Source organism: Corvus hawaiiensis, chromosome 14 (assembly GCF_020740725.1).
Source record: "Corvus hawaiiensis isolate bCorHaw1 chromosome 14, bCorHaw1.pri.cur, whole genome shotgun sequence".
In the NCBI taxonomy this organism is placed as follows: Eukaryota; Metazoa; Chordata; class Aves; order Passeriformes; family Corvidae; genus Corvus; species Corvus hawaiiensis.
In genome coordinates this window covers 1,896,232-1,917,858 of record NC_063226.1, presented here as the reverse complement: position 1 = coordinate 1,917,858, position 21,627 = coordinate 1,896,232, and the positions used below count along the sequence as shown (strand labels likewise).

Genomic DNA, 21,627 nt, shown 5'->3' with positions numbered 1-21,627 from the left:
GTGCACAGCAAGTGGAAGTGGTGCTTCCTGAGACTTGAGGCAGCGTGGTGCTGAATATCCAAGTGTTCAAGCATGAACTTCGGTTCTGGTGTCACAAGTAGTCTGTAGAGCTTGCCAGTGACACTTGGGATTGCTGGTGACCTGGGAGAAGGAAAAGATAGGCCTAGAAACTTGGAGTGGGTTACAAGATGAGTTCATATTTTCTGCATCACTTGCAGTTCTCTAGAGGTAAACTATAAAGCAATAATGGCCAATAACATGCCTCTGATTCTTTTCATCCTTGTCCAGATTCAGAGTAAGACAGGCAATGGCAGTTGCTGCTGAAGCAACTGGCAGTTTCGGTTTGTTCTTCATCAGTTTGCTTGTTCAACCTTAAAACCACAAGAAGTTAGGAAATTACTAAAATGAATGGTTTTATGCAGTTGCTTACAAGTTGTATATCATCATTCTTTACATTCAGTATTTTTAAAAAAAAATAGTTTAGTGACTCTGTTTAGGAGGAAATAAGGGGTTTTTTTCTTAAACTTGGCTATGGTGGAAGAGAAGTTTTGAGAAGTTAACAGTTGAAAAATGTTCTTTAGTATTCGTGTAGCAATTGATAAAGTTCCAGGTAGACAAAGCTACCTTGGCTTGCACTTGCATATTGTTTTTGTATCAAACTGATTCTCAAATCTTGTGAATGAAGTGGCTTTCTGCTACAGCACGGTGGGGTGAGTGCCTCTAGGATTCCCACTTTGAAGTGTAACTTCATAACAAGTAGATAAGTGGGATGTTGTGTGACAAAAGTAGCACTAGCACAGTCTGCAAAGCAAATATAGCTGGTAACAAATAATTGTATGGGAGAAAGGTGGGACAGTTAAAGAATTGGCTTTTTTAGGGAGCCGTAGAGGCTTCAGCACTCTCCATACTCCCCTTGGTGCTCTGCTGAGTTTTGTGTCACAGTGAGACAAACAAGACCATGAAAATGAACCTGTCAGAACCACTCCTTTAGTATTTGCTCTTTTCTGATTATTTGCTGAAACTAATAAGACACATTATAACTCCTCCTTTTGTATGAATTTGTCTAAAGTTCATCCACCAGTTCCATGAAGTTGTCTGCTGTTCAGCCCTCTTCTCCCGACAGCTCTTTAGTTGGATGTGGTGTGATAGCAGCACAGATCTGAGAAGCATCTGCTCTGGCAATGAAAGGTTATTGTAATGTACATCATGAGCTAAATCATGGACTCGTCTGATTTATAAAAATGGAGAAATACCTTGGAAGTTCAATTCTAGAACAAGCCACACATAGGGAATTTTATGGTTTGATACAGCTCCTGAAGATTTTTGGTTCACCTGGGTGTGGTAATATTTGGCCTGAAGGTGTAGTGCATAGTCTGTCACCACACCTTCTGTGTTACATCAGACAGAAATGTTCTGAAGAGTTTCTAATGGATACAGGCTCCTCCTATATAAACAGGAAACTGTCTCTCAGGAGAGTGAGAGAAGGGGAATGTCAGGGTGGTGCTTGTGGCAGGCAGCTTTCTTGTAAGGTTCCCTTCCTTTGAGTGATCCTCAGAGAAATCAATGGAGACGAAGTGGTATTGGAGAAAGTAATGAGTATGGTGAATGTCTGATGTGTCTGCTGCCTGCAAGTGTTCTTTGCATAGTGTTACTAAAAAATATTTTTGATTTATAACAGTTTAAACTTGTTTCAGAGGTGAATAATGTAGGTGTAAAAGTGATTGATTAAAAAAAGTCATCGGAAAAAGTCCTGCCATGTATTCTGTAGTGATTTCTGTGTGTGTGTAAATATATATATATTAACACACTTAATGCTGTCCTACTTACAGTGAAAATATGAACTTTTCTTTTTATAACAAGACCCCATTAACATATTTAGTTTGTCCCTTTGAGTGAGAATAAATACAGGAGAACTTGCTTGAGGATTGTGGAGCTTTGAGCATGCTACCTTGTAGTTTAGAACAAGTTTCTAAATAAAAATTTTGAGATATTTGGGGAATAATGCTATAGAATCCCAACCCCTGGCTCTGCAGCCAGGAGAGCAGCAGCTGTAATTTTAGGTTCCAAAGGCCAAGAGAATTGCAGGACTGCTGGGTGCAGGTTGGTTTGAGGGGCACAGGCCTGGTGGTTCTTTGCTCAGGGATTAGCTGGTCAAACATTAATAACTTTGTCCTGGCTGGAGTCACATAAACAAAACTGCACCATGCTGCGTGTGTAGGCATGAAGATGAGAGGAAAGAACCTGAGACCTTAAATGTCCCTGTGGACACCTTTTTGTCGGAATTAGTTGGTTCCATGTTCACAAGTGGCTCTGTATAAATTCAGTTTGGGCTCTCAGGGGTGGTGGAACAAGACAAAATAAGTACTTTGGTCAGGAAGAAAGTTAGTTCTGCAGTTCATTACTCCTTCTTAATATAGTAAGAGCTAATGATGGTTGTTATAATGACCTTTAAAGATGCCTGTGGTTTAGTGTTTTTTAATGAGTGTAGCTTTGTCAGGAACAGATACAAAGCCAACATGAGATTCATTAGATTCTAGCTTCTAATAACAGAAGACAAGTAGTTAATTCTTATGCCGTATAAAGTTTTCTGCTGTCTGCAGTTTGGTTCTTCATGTTCTTTCTCTTGCTGTGAGTTATTATGTCTATTAAAGTAACTTTTGAAATACTTCAGTTTCATAATGGAGCTGTGCTGGATGTTTGCATTTGTAATTGTGAGTACATGAGCAGATGAGAACTTGACAGTTATTAATAGTTGGAGTAGTTGTATGTTCCAGGTGTACTAGAAGAGGTAAGAATTTCCATCAAGAAGAAGGAAAACAACAGCACATCAGGCTAAGAACATACACTGATGCCATATATGCTTTAATTTTTGTGCCAGCCACATTTAGTGGGCAAATGCAAGACAGAAGGTTTGAGTACAAAACCTGGAACTCCAAGGGTAAGCCCATGTTAGATGGCCAAGTTACAAAGCTGACCCATGAGCTCAGCTAACTGAGGTCCTTCAGGCAGGGTCTGCCCCTCTTTGTGAGCTACTCAGTAGCTTCAGGGTCTGATTTTGTACACACTGAAGGAAAATTCACAGCAGTGAATTTTGTTTTCATCCTCTGGTGTATTGGTGGAGATGTTCCCAAACTAGAAAGGTAGAGTACAGCAGAAGGCTTTGGTAAAATTTCTGCCTGTAAACCAGAAAGGCAATTTTCATTTTTAATATGCATTTACTTTTGAGCTTCAGACAAAGCTTGGGTGGATAGGACAGGCTTCCTAGATCCATTACAGTTAGTTTATAGTATGCTATGATTCAAACTAATTCCTGTAATGAATTCTAAGATAAGCAGTAATCCTGCCAGTTAACATTTGATATTTCAGAACTATTGTTTTGTGGAAACAAAAAATTCATGTTCTGGGGTAGCCAAAGCATATTTAACACTTAAATATTAAGATAAACCATCTTTTTTTGCTTATCTCCTTTAGCAGAAAGTAACATTCTCCATAATCTATTACAAGGTTCTCTAATTGTCCTGAATTCCAGTTTCTTCTTAATAGGGACTCTCACCTGTACTGAAGTCAAATGATACTATGGGCTTCCTCGTTGTTAAGTACAGTGTAATTCCTCTCTGTTCACATGGTGCTTCATTTCCTACTTCCCCAAAGGACAAACAATCTTCTAAGGATGCTGTTATAAACAGGAAAGAATAGGGAAAAGAACAGAAAGACCTCGTATGTGACACAGCAGCTCCACATTGTTTAATCCAATATTCTTTGGCTATTGAGTTACATTATGGTCCATGCCTGTGGAAATTATTCAATCTTGAATTTCTGCTCTTTGAGGAAAAGCCAGAGTTCCCTGCTATGACAGCAGCACTACTCATTTTTTCAAGTTTTAGTATCACATCATTTATTATGAAGGAAGAAAAAAGTGACTTTATCATCAACCTGTTGTAATGTAGGGATCAAATACTGCTCTGATTAAATACTTGCTCTTTACTAGTAGGTCTGTCTTGGAAGACAGACAACATTATTCTAAGAAGTTGTTGACATGATCCCTCTGACCATGTTCCAAGTCAGCTGAGTACAGACAAAATGAATGGTCTTCACAAGTAATTCCAGCTCCTTTGGCTCACTGCATCCCTGCTGCTGCCAGCTTGTTTGTGGGCTGTGTTTTGGTTGGTTGGATTTTCTTACTACTTGCAAAACAACCCAAACAAAGCAAATACACATGTTCTCACTCTCTCAAAGTCTATCAAAGGCAGTACACTCCATTTTCAAGGAACTGCCCAGTATTCAGTGAAGCTCCTGCAGCTTGCTGTGGGTGTTCTGCTTTATTTTTAAGTGTGCCAGTTCTCTCCCAACAGATGTATTCTGCCAGTTTTAATTCTCAAATGGTTTCAGAGGAAAATCCAAGTGGAGTCTGACACTTATTTCAGTGTTTACTGTACCCACAAGAGCAAGAGATGTTCTACACAACCACCAGCATGCAGTTAAGGATCTTAGCAAAGCTATCTCTGCATAGCACAGCAAGAGAAGTTTACAGAAAGTGAGCCTCTCCCTGTGCAGGGGTGTTAGGCTGTACTTGCCTACACTGTCACAGAGGAAGCAAGTAAGCAGGAATGAAAAAAAAGTGTGTAACTATTAGAGTGAAGAAATTTCTCAAAGCAGTTTCTGCTTCGTTTTCTAGGATAATTTCAAACCAACTCTGTCAAGTTGCTCCTCTTGAGGGAAAATACTTCGGTTACAACAAAAGATTAATTACAGGTTCAAAGTGCGTGATAGTAGTTAAAAAGGTAAAAACTATTATTGCAGTTCAGTAAGCAAAGGTGAATCTTGTCATGATGAAAAAGGTGTCTCTCTTGATGAAGTGAGGCATAAAAGGAGGCCTGTTCTCACTCTTCTTCATTGACCCAACTCAGAGCTTTAGAACAGCTCTCACTCAGTCCTGGCAGCTCCACAGTGTGAAAAGCTCAGCACTTGCACTCAGGAGACCCAGGAGCAGGGGCAGGAGATGAGCAGCAATTCAGTGCACATCAAGTATTGCTATCCAGCAAAACTGCTTTGTGCTGCCAGTGTGGTGAAAGCAAAGAGCTCAAACACACTGCTTGTCTCTAAGCATAACATTGAGATAAAGTCTGCACTTACCATGTCAGGAATTGTTTTGACATAGTTTTTCCAGTTTAACTGTTCCAGAATATTTCAAAAGCACTTCACAATAATATTATTCTGAAAAAAACAAAAGCCAAGTTCCCTAAAAACTCAAAGCCCAGAAGTCAAACAACCACATTTTTGAAAAGCAAGTGGCAGAGGTCCAGTGCTGAGCGTGGTTCTGCCAGGCACGCTTTGCAGGAAAGCAGCAGACAGGCAGTCCAGTCAGCACCCAGAGCATCCCCTGGCCACACTGGGAACTGCTCTGAGCTCCTCTTTAACCAAGTCGATCCAGTGACTGTTTGAGTGACAAGTTTAGCAAGCGACCTCAGGCTATTTTCCTAGGAAAAAGCACTTTCTAATTTTCTTCCAAACCCACTGATATCCTTGCTGTAGGTGCAGGAAACAGATTATGCTGACACTGCCAAGCAGTCCTGCCCAGTACCAGTATAGTAGCAAGTACTTGGACAGATGGTTTTGTCTCTGATAAAGTGTATCTGACACTTTTTTAAAGGCACCAAATATATGCATGGAAAGCTGCAAAGAATTTTTTGAATTTATTCCAATGCCCTCCTAATCTACTAGCATTTTACTAAAGGAAGCTTAGGAAGTACAGCTTTTGAATGAGCTTTCTTATCAAGCAAAGCATAAAACGTAATTGGCACTCAACTATCTCAATCCTATTTTTTTTAAAGTACAGTGTTTTTGAAGAAAGACCACTGAAGTCTCCATTACCAGGATTATTAGATTTGAAAGTGAAATAATTTAAGCCCAAAATAAATGCAGTGCTGGTGTGCAGATGGCCAAAAGTTAAAATGTATATGGCAACAGTGTATATGCTTAGCCTGGCGACCCAAGGACATGGAGAAGTGTAAGTTCTGTCCTTATTTCCCCATTCACACTGGCAGCTGGTGCAGTCCCATATGCTGTCTGCATACTGTCAAATATGATTTCCTCCTTCTCGTGTCTTTATGCAAATCCTTACCTGTCCTAGTGCAGCTGAGGCACTGCCTGTAACACGAGAGGCCTCCCTGGGGGTACATGCAGCTCCTATGCAGAACCTCTCCATTTCTGTTGCTACACTTTATATATATTTATTAGAATATTTAAAGGGCAAGTTTCTTAATTAGACCTTTTTGGGCTGACATGGAGTTTTCTACCTGCCTGTTTTTGTGAGTTGTGGGTGGTGGTTTTTGGTTGGTGGCGTCTTGTTAAACCTTCTGTTGGGTAATGGCTATGCAATGCTGCACACATTTTGAAATTAAGTACTAAAATCCACAGGTAGAATTTCTCAGTACAAATGGAAGCATCAGACTAAAAAGGCTTTAAATGCCTGTTGTAAGACCAGGGTTTGCCCTGTCTCTTAACCTTTGTGAAGATCCCGGTAAGTTAAATGTCTCTTGGAACATTAAACCTGCACGTTGAGGCCAGCAAGCTGCACTTCATCAAAGCAGCATTGGAATGCTTGTTGTGAAACTCATGAATGGAGTTATGACTCTTTCCAAAGTCTGTTTTGTAAAAGTTTTAACAGCAAACTGCTGCTTGATAGTTTGAACTGAGGAATGTAAAAGCTGTAGAGCATTCTGAGGAGAGACTGTGTGTCTGTAATGGAAAGCATGCTGCGCTGTCACAAGGTGCTTTTTCAAGATGCTCAAAGCAAAACCTGCCTTGCAGGGTCACCAGATAGCAGAACAGGACCCAGCTCCTGGCTGGAGCAGGGGCTGCATGGAGAACTCTGCAGCTGTGTAGTGGGGTTATAAACCCTGCTGGTGCTGGGCTGCAGGAGCGGCAGCTTATCCGATATGGGTGGTGTGGAGACTGATGGAAAATGTTTGGATTTCAGCTGTGCTCTGGAAAATACCAGAACTTCCTTAATTTGCCTCTGCACTGGCTAATGTGAGAACTGTCTCTTCTAATCGACTTCCTGCAGACGTTTCTGCAGTTGTCTAACCTGATCTGACTGTCCTGCTGCCACCCATGCCATGTCTCACAACCAGCAATTTTGTTGGCTTAAACTGACCTGGAACTGCAGCTTTTGGAAAAAGCTTTTAATTTTGTTCTGTTTTTTAAAGCTCACTTATCAGTGAGCACCAAGAAATCATTGTCTGAAACAAATTTTTCAAAGCGGTAATGGCAATTTGAGCTTCAAATTATAATAAAAGTTCAGTTGTCTTCCTCAACTCCTTTTGTGTCTTCAGTTACAAATCTGATGAAGTTGACTAAGTTTGTGTACAGTGGGTTTTTTTCTTTCAATTTCTGAATTAATTTGCTGTTTTGTAAAAGCTTCTTTGAAGTCGCATGGGAAAGTGTAGTTTTTTGAACAGTCCATTTGCTTTTGGAGTGTGATGGTGATGTGCCAGTCAGATAAAACTGAAAAAGCTGTTTCACTTCCTCTCAACCTCTATTTTCAGTGTGACCTGAGCAGGCCACTGCTTAGGGTCTCTCCATGCCCCTTGCACAGACACGCGGTGTGGAGATGGCCCTTGGCATCAGCCCGTGGCATTTGCGAGGATTCCCGATAGGATTGCCGTGCCTCTGGCGTGCGTTCCCTCCCCTTCTGGTTGGGAGCAGGGGATTATAAAGAGTTGGTGCCCTCTGCTGTTAATGATTTACAGCCAGGGTGACCCTCGGGCTTTATTTAGCATGAGGAATTGTCAAACTTATTTCTGGAGCGTTGCTCACTTGTGGATGGTCACTCTCCTGGGGGGGAAAGTGGAGCAATTGGGGAAAGCTGGCAGCTTCCCTGTGGGAGGTGGTGCCATCCTGCACTGGCACAGCCCTGGCTCGTGCTGCTGACAGTTCTCCATCTGCATTTTGGCAGCCTGCTGCAAGGTGTTCACGTGCTCCTTGCTCTCGTTTTGTACAACCCCAGGGAATGCTTCCCTTCATGCTCAGGCTTAGGTTAAGCCTTAGTTTAAAAATCTAAATAATGCATATTCAAGGAGTTTGTGAAGCAAACAGCTGCAAGGCAAATGAGATTTTTTCCATATGGTGTCATATAGACCGAATGTAAATGTACAACAATTGTAACAAAACTATTGGTATTGCTCAATTCAAGTGTTTTTGAGACAGCCAGATGGATTACAACAGTCATTTCAAGGTTTTTCTGAAAGCGTGGTGAATGCTCCTTGAAGTGTGAAAAATACTATCCTAAAGCAGACATTAGTAATAAAATGAGTAAAAATATAATTCACAAAATGTCAGGTATACTTCATCATGGGTAAAGATCTTGAAAGGCCTAAATGAGTGTGTAGCCCTGGTTTCTGCATATCAGCTTTTATGACTGAGGTATCTTTTCACAATTTCCTAGGTGCCTTTTTAGATTTGATTGCAAAACTGAATATGTTAACAGATGGTTAAATTGTCTAATGGGAACATTATTCATTCTCTGAACTGAAGAACAGAGGTTTTAGGAGTGAATTCTCTTTTGTGACTAAGACCTAGATTCAAGTTGCAGACGACTTTTTGTACTTCAAATATTAACCAGTTTTGGGTTTGTCCCTTTAAACTCCCTTAGTTCAGATGCTCATATGGGAAGTTATTCCCTTCCTGCTTGTATACAAATTAAAAAGCACTTGTCTTTGAGTGAAGCTTTACCATGGCTTTTGCAGGTGTTGAAATTGAGGTAAATGGTAGAAAACAGCAATATCAGCTCAATTTAAAAAAAACCCATGAAAGTTAAGAGGTCAAGTTTCTGATTGTTCCCCCTAGAAAATGGGCTTTGCTCAGAGCAGTGGGAGCTTCTCCCTGAGTGTGCAGCCTGTGTGCAGGAATGGGTGTCCCAGCACACCACGATGTGCCTGGGCAGTGGAGTGAAAATTGCTGTTAAGTTTAGAAGTTACCCAGCTGATCGTTGTTCATTCTGCATGTGGTGAACTGGGAGTTACTGCTAATTTGATTTTTGTGGCAAGAGTGAGATTCCTGAGTGTAACAATTAAGAGCATGGCAAAATAATACTTAACTATCATCAATCCATGTAAATGTACTTCAGTTTACAACTCACGGCCAGCTTAAGTGATTTGGAAGGTTTTATTAAAACACAAGTTAGAAAAAGGTATAAAAAAAAAGTAGACTTGCTGTGGGTTTTGTATTAAAAGTTGATGCAATCACCATGAGTAGTTTAATTCTGTGAATGTGACATTGTTGCTGCTGCAGCCTGCATTGTTTGCATGAGGAAGTAGTGATTTCTCTATCAAGAAATGTAGTGAATGACGAATATCTTTCTACTATTTTCATGTGCAAGATTTCAGTTACTCTGAATATTAACGTGGCTTGAGACCTTTTGAGATAAAAGGATGGTCTGGTGCAGTTGCAATAGTATATGCTATTATTTTTGTGGGCCTCACTGTCATGATCTGTCTGTACTTATGAAAGTAGCCAGATACATAGGGGAAACTAAAACTGGGAAGAGTGAATCGAAAATGGTATTAACTACTGATAGACTGGGAAGGTGGTGTTTGAAAGGGAGAAGTTCTATCACTTTAATCTTCTAAGTAAAGAACTAAGTCAATCAGTGGGAAATAGCTGTTTGGTATAGATGCTGAAGAAATTCTGTGGTTTGTGTTGATATTAAAAACTAAGAGATGATATACAACTGTCTTAAATTGTATATGTATTTATACATATAAATGCTAATTTGATATCCCTTATCTGGAAATGTTTAGTCATAGAGATTTTTGCCAAACCTTTTCCCTTGGGCTGCTCCTGAAAACAGGGAGTCAGTGTCTTTAACAAGCTTGGAAGATGTCGATTTTACTGCCTTGTGTTGCTCTGGCTGTCTCATAGATGGCTGAAAGAATAATGCTGGAGGACTACAAAATCTGCAATATCTTACACTTCCTTCTAGGGAGGTAAACTGCTTTTGGGTTATGTTCTGAAATCAGCCTGGAAGTGCGATTTCTTTCTTAGTACAAGAGATTGTCAAAACTGTGTGAGGATCTGCAGGTACAGAACTGCCTTGAGTTTGCCTCCAGCTACTTGCAGTGTGTCTCCTACCTGTTAAATGTGCTGCTTATCTTGAGTGGCTGCTGGCAGCAGTGTAGCTTGTACACCAGAAGGATCTCTGGGAAGAGTGCTTGCAGGGTCTGAAAAAATGCAGTGTGCTATCTTGTTTTAGTATTCTGTATTTTGCCCAGAGGAGTTTGAGTGACAAATGCAATATTAAGTGTAGAGATGGGGTAGATAATCTTGTCCCAGGTTCTGGGAGAGATTGACAGTACTTAAATGAGAAGGGGGGGAAAAAAAATCTAGTACAAGTAGCTCCTAAAATGAATGTGGAGTTTTAGAACTTCTTGATTGCCCGGATGTCTCTGGGTTGAAAACAAGGTTAGGCTTTAGTTCATTTTTCTCTGTAATCCCAATTAAAAGGTTTATTTACCAGCGCAGTAAGTGGACATCTTAGTTTTGATTTCAATATTATAAATTCCATACCAAGTCCAGGTAATGAAAATGCAGGAGAGGTGCAAGGAAGGGCATTGAGATGCAGTGGTTTGGAAGCTCAAAGGTTGGTGTCAACATCTGGATGTGCAGATGTCTGTACTGGGTTAGGCTCAGGTGGAGTTGGTTCAGAGCAGCCCATCTGGTGCTGTGTCCTAGATTTGTGACCAAAACAGCATTGACAGAAAAAAAAAAAAAACCCCAGTGCTTCAGGTTTTGCTGAGCAGCCCTTCCCAGTCTCCAGGATTACTGCTTCCCCTGAGCTCCCACCCAGCAGCAGCACGGCTGGTCTGGAGGTTGTGTGGGCATCCGACCAGGACAGCTCATCCACAGTGACCAGAGAGATTCCAAACCATAGCACATCATGCAGGGCAATAAAGGCAGGGCTGCAGGGTGGGGAGGAGGAGATTTTACAATTCAGCAGATGCTCAGAAGCTGGGTAGGCATTGGCCTGCTGGTGCCAGCTGATGGCTTTTGCATCATTTGTTTATTTTTTTTCTGCTTCAGTTATTACATTGTCTTTATATCTCAACCATCAAGTTTTTCTTGCTTTTGTACTTCTGGTTGGCCACATGATCCCACTGGGAGGGAATGAGCAAGTGGCTGTGTGAGGACTGACCTGGGAGCCAGGATCAGTCCTCTCCACTGTACCATGGACTTCTGAATGCTTCTCGAATTCTTTTCCCTGTGAGTTCTAGACCTTAACTCCTATTCACGACTGCTTTGTGTCAACTGAGCAAAGTTCATGAGTCAAATGCTTCCTTGATAATGGTTATTGCTATTGGTGTGCAATATGAGTGGCTTTTTTGGCCATGAATAAAAATGTAATGTTGGTGACCTTTGTCAGCAGGATTTTCCTGCTTAGGAAGAAGTGTTGGGGCAAAAGGGAGGAGAGGTAACAGTGAGTGGCTTGTGTGGATACAATATTGCTGCTAGCAAGAATTTTCTTGCTTCTTTCTAAGCCCCTGGGATACTTTCTTTCTCACAAAGAGATTAGCAGAAGTTCTATAAACCATGAACACCTGTGAGCTTGTAGAACTATGCTTATGGTACAGTAGGAAAGTATTTTGACAGTGGATGTTTAGGATTTTAGCCAATCCACCCAGCGGGTGGCTGATCCTTTGTCCAATTAGACTATGAAGAAAAAAGTCTATAAAAGAGTTTGTAAAATAATTAAATAAATCAACCTTGCTGCACAATTCCTGCCTGCTGGATCTTCTCTCCTCCTCCCTACGGCTGCAGGATACAGTAATAGGTTTGTGCATCTTCAGTTCACTGACTGCAACCAGTTCATCTCCAGCCTGACATTACTCAGTGTCCAGGACGGAGAAATTGGCCGAAGGCTGCAGAGGTTTGGGCACAGGAAGGTGCCTGGGCAGTGCTCAGCTCTGAGTCAGGACTGAGAGTGTCCCGTGGCTCTGCTGACGCACTCGGGAGTCCAGGAGTCCGTGTTTGTTTTGGAAACCCTTCTGAGAGACCTGGCTGCTCTTTTGTGCAATAGTGGGGGTGCTGCAGCAGCTCAGCCTTCGGGTTCCTGAGTTAAATACTCAAAAGATAAGGTGCAATGGGATGCAAGCTTGCTTTTTCACGGAAAAGGCAGGAGATTCCATGTTCATTTGTCTGCAGTTTTGTTAGAACACTTGGTGAAATTTCAAATGCTTTTTAAATACATGAAATAAACTTCTTTATTCTGAAGCAGTAGGTAACACTGTCTTTTTTCTTTGATTTGTGTGTGTTTTTTTTTTTTTTAATAGAATATTCAAATAAAAACTTTGGCAGATGATGTGGTAAGGTCTTTGTAGCATCTTAATTTGCAATGGTAACTCCACGCTGCATGCTACTTTACTCCAAATGTTGTGGACAAAATAACATTCCTATAAGGATATTAAGCATTAGATTTCAGAAAATTGAGTGACTATTCCTAAAGATCTTAATTTGTGATTTCAGTTGAAGATTAATAATGATTTCTATTTGGAGAAACTTCATTAAGCACATTTTAAGTACTTTAGAAATACTGTGGCTATGTTGAAACTGTTACTCAACAGTTGAAGTGTTATTTCTCTTGGCCTTCTCTTTACCAGTAAATGATCTGCAGTGGTTCTTCAAAGTTGGTTGCCACATGATTCAAGTGGAACCATTTTGGATAATGAGCGTGTACTGAAAGCCAAACAAGTTTGGATTCAGTAGCACTAACTTGATAAACCTGAATGCTTTGAAACTGGCTCCAAAGTATTTTTTCAGAAAAATTGATTTCATTAAAATTACAGCTTTGTATTATATATATATAAATTAAAGCCACACTGGCTCTTTAGTTAATGATTGTCTGCACATCTGAAATTAGGAAACTGTGCCTGGTCTCGCCAGTGCAATCTCATTGAACAAATTTGTTGTTGATAAGTTGTACTTGAAACAGATGGCACTATGGTGAAATTGGATCTGAAACGACTTTTTGTGACTGGTGAGTGGTCAACATGAAACTGCATTTGATACGTACTGGCTAAATTTGGATACTGCATTTCAGGCATTATGTTGTATCCTTGGCCTTTTCACCAGGCTGTGCCCTAATTTTTGTTTCCAAAAACGTAGTTTAAACTATTCTAGTAAGGTAGAAAATGGATTAAAGTAATATTCTTGCTTTGTCAAAGACATTAACAGTATCCTTGTAGGTATTGTGTTTCTGTCCACAAATATAAAATTTCTAAGGAAGGAGAGAGCCCCCCTACCACCCCTCCCTCAAAGAAAAAAAGCTGAAAAGAAATTCAGAGGGAATGCAGCTTATCTAGGGACACTTCCCTTCAAAAATTTCAGGTAATCTTGTAGGATATCAAAAATAACAACAAAAACAATGAACAACAAAAATTAATAAAAAGAAACAAAACAACAGAAAAATAATCTTTCTTCTCCATATTCCACAGCTCTTGCTTCAGTTTCTCCACTCTGGACCTGCTAATCTAAAAGGAATCAAAGTTTTTGCAAATAAAATACTCCATCAAACTTTTCACACCTCACCGAGGCTGTTTAATTGTAGCCAATATAAGTTTTGGTTTACATGTTTTGGTGGAGATGACGAAGTGCTATGACTGATCCTGGTAACCCTACATAAGCTGCTGTTAGATGAAAGCACATCTTTATAAGGCTGTTCAGTGCCTGAAACAAATACAGGAGTATTTGTGGATGCAAACAGTTCCTTGAGCAAAATTGCTACATGCATAATGTTCTCAAAATGAATATATATATTAAAAATTTTAAGAACAGTTATTAAATAAAAAAATCAGGCTGTCTTCAGAATAGTTATATTTTATAAAGATAAAAATAATATAAATAGAATTATATTTATAATAAATAACAAATATAATAAGTGATAACAAATATATATTGATAATAATATTTACAAATGGCCTTATAAGGAGGGTGTTGGTGTTGGTTGTTTCCAGTATTAACAAAGTAACTGAGCATGCCTAGAGCCCAGGGAGTGGGGGTTTGGTGTAAGCCCTGAGCAGTCAGCCCTAACCAGAGAAACGCCCTGGCAGTGTCTGATGCTTTCACCAAAGTCTGTCCATGTATTTAACCATGGGTGGCTGCTTCTGTGTGAGTAACCCAGCACCTGGCTTTCTAAAGTTTGGCACTAATTTCAGGAGTTCCTACTCAAAAACTCTTCAGGGAGTTATGAACTATGCTTGGAGCATTAATTCCTCTACAAACTTTATTTTACTTTAGCAGGACTTTTTTGTAAGCCTGATGAACTTGTGAGTACCTCCTTCCCGATGTTGACTTTTTCAGTTGTCCTCCAAAGACTTACAGCTCTTCAGGTGAAGGAACATTGGACATTACCTTTGTGGTACCATATTTATTCACTATCAGGATAATTGGAGAGTAATGTGAGAAGATGAGCTGAAGATTTTGAAATGCTAAGAGTTTAACCTAGCTGGTGCAATTTTAAATCAATGGAAAATATTAAAATCCCTTTTGCATGTGACCTGTCATGAGTTTATCTTATATGTTGTCTTTCTGTGCAAAGTAATCTCTGAATATTAGAGTATTTTTACTTACAGCTCAGTTTAACTCTGCTGCTTGAATTAACTAAAAACATGTGCATTGCTGCCATGTAATTGGCTGCTTTTCTCTATTTCTGCTTATTTTTGAATGAATGTCTTTGCAGCGTGACAGAATTACAAGCTTCAGAAAATCGGCAGTGAAGAAGGAGAAGCCTCTCATTCAGCATCCTATTGACTCTCAGCCTTCCATTAGCGAGATCCCACATGCCCAGGCACTTGTTGATGAGCGTTGCATGAACTTATCAGAAAAGGAAGTGATGGATCTCTTCGAAAAAATGATGGTAAGGTGTGGGTATGGCCTGAGAACTGCCCTGTTCCACTGTGTGGTTCTGCTCTGTTCAGTGAAGCTGTGAGTGTCTTTTGAAGGATTGGATAAGTGTTAATTAACACTTGCTTGATTTGCTTGTTAGATTAAGGGATTAGTTTTAAACCTTTCCAAGTAATGTTTATTGAAGCAGACAGTATATATTGGTCTGTCTCACAGACTAACAGCTCTTTGACAAAGCTGTTCACCAGTAGTTATTACAGTAACACTGACTGCTCTTAGGTGCTAGGCTGAAGTTACTTTGACTTTTAATGGCAAGCCTAGTCATGGCTAGTAATGACTGCATTGTGTTTAATCAGTTAAACAGGTGTCTTACTAGATTTAATCTAGCAGAGCATTTTGACTTTTAGGCTTGTTTTAAATATAGGAGTTGCAGGAGTTTCACATCTACCCCTTCCACAAGCTAATAATCCATGTAATAAGAGCCTTCTGGTTAAGTAGTGCAGGAATGGTGCCCACTGTGATACGATTTCCCTAAAAACACAGGAACATCACAAGAGTTGACACTTAAGTATCGACTTGTGGTGTAGAATTGTTGTGTTTGCCCTCTAGTTTTACTTCTTGAGCCAAGTTTCACAAATGCTAACTCCCCTTGATGCAATTAGAATCTTGGCTAAATCTCAAAACCAGTGAGCACTTGAGGTGACAGAATTAAATGAGAAAATCAGGTAGGGCAAAATGAAATGGGCGCAGATAAACAGGAGAAAACACCTTCTGTTTGCTTGATAATTGTTTAACAAAAGTAGCTTAAAAAGAACAAAGACTAATAAAAATCCTGAGATATATTCCTGATGTGGTGTGGTCTGTTTCTTTACAGGAAGACATGAACCTGAATGAGGAACGCAAAGCTCCTTTGCGAGACAAAGACTTGGGCACAAAGCGTGAGATGGTTGTCCAGTACATTTCTGCAACTGCCAAATCCGTAAGTGCTCCCCTCTCTGAGGCACACCTGAGGAGGAAGCTTAGCTTTGAGTGTGATGCTTTTCAAGCTTGAAACTTGACAGTTTTTTGTCTGGATTTATCTAAGAGTGGTAGGAAAAAATAAATGTGTATTTACTTACGCACTTTTAAATGCTTGCAGCTGCATCTGGACGGTTAGTTCATGTGTCCCCTGCTGGGCAATGTGAAAACTTGAGCCTTTCTTGTAAGCTATAAGAAATTGCAGATTTCATGATGTAGGGTCATGGATGGAACCTGAGCATATTTCTGTGGAATTCATCTTAGGAATTTTTGGTACCAAAAGGTTTTGACTTTGTGGTTTCAGTAGCAATGTATGTACTAGACTCCTTTAGTGAAAAGATGGTCTTTAAACCAGTTTCAGATTACATTTTGAATAGAAAAAATGTTTTGATCTTTCATCCATGTTGATTATTCTCTGTAGTTTAATTGATTGATTAGCCCTTCATGCAGAATTTTTGAAGTCTGTCTTCCTCAGGGTGCAAGAAGTGTAAGGAAATTACTGGATGCTCCAGCATTTTTTGGGGTGGAGAAATACAATTTCGAGTAATGAAAAGCTGCAGTTTACTTTCTGCAGTTGAACTGTTAGTACTAATTAGTTATAAAATACAACAGTGTGCTTTGTGTGTGTTAAAAGTTGACTATAGCAAATACAGAAATAAATAAAGATTGTTGGTGTCTGCCTAAGGAATCTGTAAGCATGGACTGCAAGCAGTACACTTGACTTGTCTCTTTTTAACCTTGAAAATCAGCTCTGCAGAGTTAAATTTCAAAAAATTAAGATGACAATGACATGCAATTATTATGCAAATGCCTTGCATGAAACATTATAAAGTTCAGTGGGGAAAAGCTTGTGTTATAATGGTGATGAAATGGTAATGAAAATGGTGATCTAGTTTCTGAGGAGTGATGTTCCTGCATGAGTTCATCTTAAACAAAATCCACAGCCCTTTAGTGTGTGCTGGAAGGAATCCAGTGCTTTAAGCATGGTCTAACTAAATGTACAAATTACTGGAGAATTATTCAAGCTTATGGAGTGAATGTTATGAACTATGAACTAGACTGTCTTTGGGAACGACTAATTATGCTCTGTAAGATTTTTATCTGCACTTGATGATCAGTATTAAATCTGGAATTTTTCTTAGTATGCAAAAATACTTCATGAAGGAGTAGAAAGTGAAAGTAGAAATAGTATTTGCAATTTTTTTCAAAGAGTAGTTGAACAGTGGTGATGTCTCTCATGTACACTGCTGTTGAAATGTGGCTGCCTCAAGCCCCAGAATTGTGTAGCTGAGTAAGGAAAGCATGGCTACCATTGCATGGCTTCCTGCTGAAATTTTAATGCATTGCATTCCTCCCCATGTGTGCTGCAGCATGGAAAACTTAACGGAACAGGGGATATATTTGTCCAAATGTACTAACAATTTAAAACCAAGTCATCCTAAAAGATCCTTGTACATGAATGTGCCCTTTGGGCTTAAGTCAGCACCAGTGTGGATGTTTTACACGTATGCAAAGAGTTTTTCCTGTTGGAAAAATGGCTCATATTGAAGTTTGTGTGCTTCAGTATGTCCTTCTTGCAGTTGAATCACAGCATTTGAATGGAATCTTTCAGAAATATACATTACCTTTCTGTAGCATGTTATCCTAATTTAACTTCTAAATAGCTAGCATCTTGATTGTTAAAAAATTCTAAAATACTGAGCTTAATTTTGAAATGTTGATTGGGATCTTACAATGGTGCAAAATCTCATTTTCACTTGTAATTTCATCTTCTGTTTAGTGCAACTACTGTTCTGCTCAGATGAATTCAAGCCCTAATCAATCTTTACTGCATCATGAATTGTCAAACTTTCTTTTCTTCAGGATTGTCTTCCATGAAAATGCTGGTTGCATTCAAAATGATCTGTCTTTAAATTTTCTACCTTTTTCTTTTGTCATAGATAATTACCTGTCTTCCTTTTTACACTGAAAACACTTGGACCTTCTGCTTAGAGCTCTTACAAAACACACTTAACAGTTGATGTGACTTTTCTTGCAGTTCATTTCATGTTTGTTTAATTAGGCTTTTGAGCTCTCTCCCTTCAATGTGAAGATATCACTCTCATTTGCTGATGTTGTCTTAACCGAATTATTTTAAATTTGGTGCTTCACTTCCCCTGCATGTGTGCCATCTGCAGCATGTTGACCATGCTTTTCTGAAACACTTGTCTTCAGAGTTCTGAGAAGGGAATTTGGGTTTTGCTGTGTGAAGAAAGTTTTCCTTGGGGGTGGAGGATGTGTAGAAGCTCATGAGCTGGATGCTTTCATGGGAAGTGATTTTCTGTGCTCCTCATTCCTTCTCTCCCTTGAAGAGAAAGATTGTTGACCATGGAAATTAAACCTGAGAACTGGTGAAGGATTGGAATTCAGTTTCAGAACTGAATGTGGTGACATTTTGTGCTGTACTGAATAGTTGAACCATTGGTGAGAGAAGAAAATAGTAAATTATGTGAAGAGATTGTCTAGTGATGGCAGTCCCTTCCTGTGCTTCTAGAGGGAGCTTCATCAGGAAGAGAAGTGTTGACTGTGAAAGTCTTGCAGGGACTTCTGTTTTTGAAAGCCTCCCTAAAGGAGCAACAGAAGAGATAAGAGTAGAAAATGGAGCAGGTGGAGGCTGAACAGATACACATTCAGATCTCAGAACCAAAGCAACTCTTGAGCAGATGAAAGTGGTTATTCAATAAACTGGCTGCTGCTGTCAGATTGCAGCAGGTGAGCTGAGGAGGAGAGGCCTGTGGTGTTTGAGCAGAGCTCCATTGTCCTGGTGTTCCCAGGAATGTGGGCATTTGTGCAAGGTGACAGAACAGGGCACAGATGTGCTGCCTTCCTGCAGTTTCCTCTGGGGAAAGCCAACTTTTTGTTCATGAATATAGAGATGCTGTTCCATGGTAAAGAGAAGATGGCATTCTGAAAATCACTGTTTAATTATCCATGTAATTAAAAGCATCCATACCGAGCAGTTGAATAAAAATGTCATGGGAGATTTTCTGAAATGCAAGCTGGAGTTATAACTGTAGGCTATGATTTTGATTACGCAAACTTAATTAAATTCAGTGGTGACATCATCTAAACAGATCAAAAGCTCCATAATAAAAGCAGTTGTTATACATGCAAGGAAGTCAGTATGCCATTAGCATGTTCTGTAGGGTTCTCACTGTCATATATAAAGTATCTGACCTGATAATTTCAGCAAAATGGCACATTTAGTCTTTCAAGATGTAGCTTTCAAGCCAGGTATTTAGTTATGTGCTGGTAAATGTGTCAAATACTGATGATTTAGCAGCAGAACATAAGAATTTGAAACTGTTGCTCCTACAGTAGAGCTGCTGTTTTCCTGTTGAGAAGCTCTAACCCCTAAACAGTTTGATAAAGTGATAAAAGAATGTAACTACTACTAATGGTTAAACACTGAAAAATGTGTGTGCAACTACATCCTACTAAGTACTGTGCTGTGTTTATTTATGTATTATTGTTATCTTTTTTACACAATAACCTCTCTTGGCTGACCACTGCATGCAGATAGTCGGAAGTAAAGTTCCGGTGAGTACGAACACGAGAGTTTTGTTTTCTCTTATGAACTTCCCTTTTTAGAGATTAGGCTGGAATAATTTGGACCTTTAATCTGGGTTTTAAAAGTTCAGTGGGCACAGCTGATTCCTTGTTTTAACAAAATAATTGTCAACCACCTCAGTCATGTTTATCTTACCAGTATAAGATCATTGCTTACACTTTTGAGGGATGTCTTCAAGCTTTCAGGAGTCTATTTCCAAATACTTCAGACTCACTGAGCTCATCTCTTCATTGTGAGCAACAAATATAATTTGTGCTTGTCTTGCTTTTTATTGAAGGCAGGCACTTGAAATTTTAAATTGGCAGTATTTGGCTTACTTCACTCTGTTCAGATAAGGAATTTTTTTATGTCCTAATTGTTATTATTCATAGCTTGTCTTGGAAATGCCAACTGCAGCAGATCAGCGTGAGAATAAGATTAATTTAGAGTATTCAGAAGGTCAGTAAGTTTAAGATGAGATTGCTGAGAGCATAACTTTTGTCTTACTAAGGACTCATCTACATTTTATGTTGTCGTGATTAAATTCAAATATTATAAACAAATACTTGGGATTTAATTTGTGGGAACGAGTTCAGGAAGTTAGTTTCCTGGAAAAAAGGATTTTTTGGGAAATAATTACATGCATGTTTACAGTGGTTGAAAGCAAAGATGTTCTTTTTAATTATGGATGGACTTTATTTTTGGTTATGGCCAAAGGAGGCTTTTCAGGTACAGCCAGGCTTTCCACTTAGTTCATCCTCTATAATTATATTCTGTAGTAAAAATAATAGAGAACAATCTATGGCTTAAAATTGTCTAATCATTGCCTCAGACATAGTTAGGTTTTTTCCTACACACTATATTCTTGTATATTTTTCTCTTGGCTCTGTCTTGTTCAGAGTGGCCTTTAAAGAGACTTTTCTTTTTGTGTTCACCAGTACTTCTTAGTTCTGTACACAGTACTAGTTCTTCCCCTGATTGAGAAAAGTGCCTAAATTGTGCTTATGTGTTTAAAGGTATTTGATTTTTGAGGGGAAAAATGACTAATTTTCCAGTTCAGTGTGTTACAACCAGTTTCAAATAATCCCTGCTGCCATGTAATTTCCTTATGGTGTGAATTAGCCTGAACAGCTGCTTTGTGAAGAGATTATTTTATAAAGGAAGCTGATATTCCCACAATGGGTAGGGGAGAAACTTTAAGATGTTTCCTCCCCATGCATTTGAGTTCAGGGTCTGATAGAGAGCAAGAACAGCTCTGCATTAAAAGCATGGTTTTGTGCAAATAACTTGCTAAATACTAAAATAAGAAATGCTGTGCCTGGAGTATGGCTTCTGCATATTATTGCTTAACGAGCGCTTGCACCTCAGTGTGCTTCTCCCAGGATCCATCCTTTAGGAACTGATTGTTTCTGCCAGCATGTGGAGCTATTTCCTTGGAGGTTTATGGATTCACTGTGGTTAGGGAGGAGAGGAATTTTGCCATGTTCCCAGTAGTACTGCTGGGTTGTAGAGATTGCAGAGAAGAGGTTTCCCTGTTCATGGGGACTTGGGAGCTTGAACTTGTTGGAATTTTACATGGGATCGTCAGCACTGGTGCAATTGCTCTGTGGTCCAGGCTCTCACTTGAGTTGGCATCCATGAATCATCCTCTGCCTTGATTGTAACAGTATGAAGGTAACTGGTCATAAAGTAATTTCTAAGACTTTCATTCATAAGCATTGGTTTAATCTCTGAGCATTCTGATGTGGGACCCAACCATCTCAGTTTTTCTACTTCACTTTTGCCTTCACCTTTATTAGAGTTCTCCTGTAAAATGTATGTTTCACTGGGACCTTGTACCTCAAAGTAATGAGAAATGTTTATATTAAGATCTGATCCATATAAAGGCGTAGCATTACTCAAAAATAGTATTCCAATCAAACTCTCTTTGAATAGGGAAATAAAAGAAGTAGCACCTGGTTCAGCACTCGAGTTAGCATGGCTAGGGGTAAGAGTGGATTGAGACTGAGATGTTGATTGCAGGGAATAACAGAAAGTAACCCTGGTAAGCTGAGAATTCTCTGAAAGATTTTAAGAATGGCTTTTTATGACCTGTCTTGAGTGACCATCCATTTTGAAGAGGGAGG

General features: G+C 39.4%; 1 protein-coding gene across 4 annotated transcripts in view; it reads left to right on the top strand.

Moving 5' to 3' along the window:
• DIAPH2 (diaphanous related formin 2) overlaps positions 1-21,627 on the top strand; it is a 184,345-nt gene that overhangs the window by 5,301 nt on the left and 157,417 nt on the right. Inside the window, exons 2-5 of one of the 4 annotated variants that reach the window (XM_048318373.1) lie at positions 12,327-12,359; positions 14,732-14,908; positions 15,770-15,874; positions 19,471-19,491. In XM_048318373.1, the coding sequence (XP_048174330.1) occupies positions 12,327-12,359; positions 14,732-14,908; positions 15,770-15,874; positions 19,471-19,491 (336 nt within the window). Of the gene's footprint in view, positions 1-12,326; positions 12,392-14,731; positions 14,909-15,769; positions 15,875-19,470; positions 19,492-21,627 lie in introns of those variants that run through there. The other 3 variants (XM_048318377.1, XM_048318375.1, XM_048318376.1) reach the window with 3 other exon arrangements.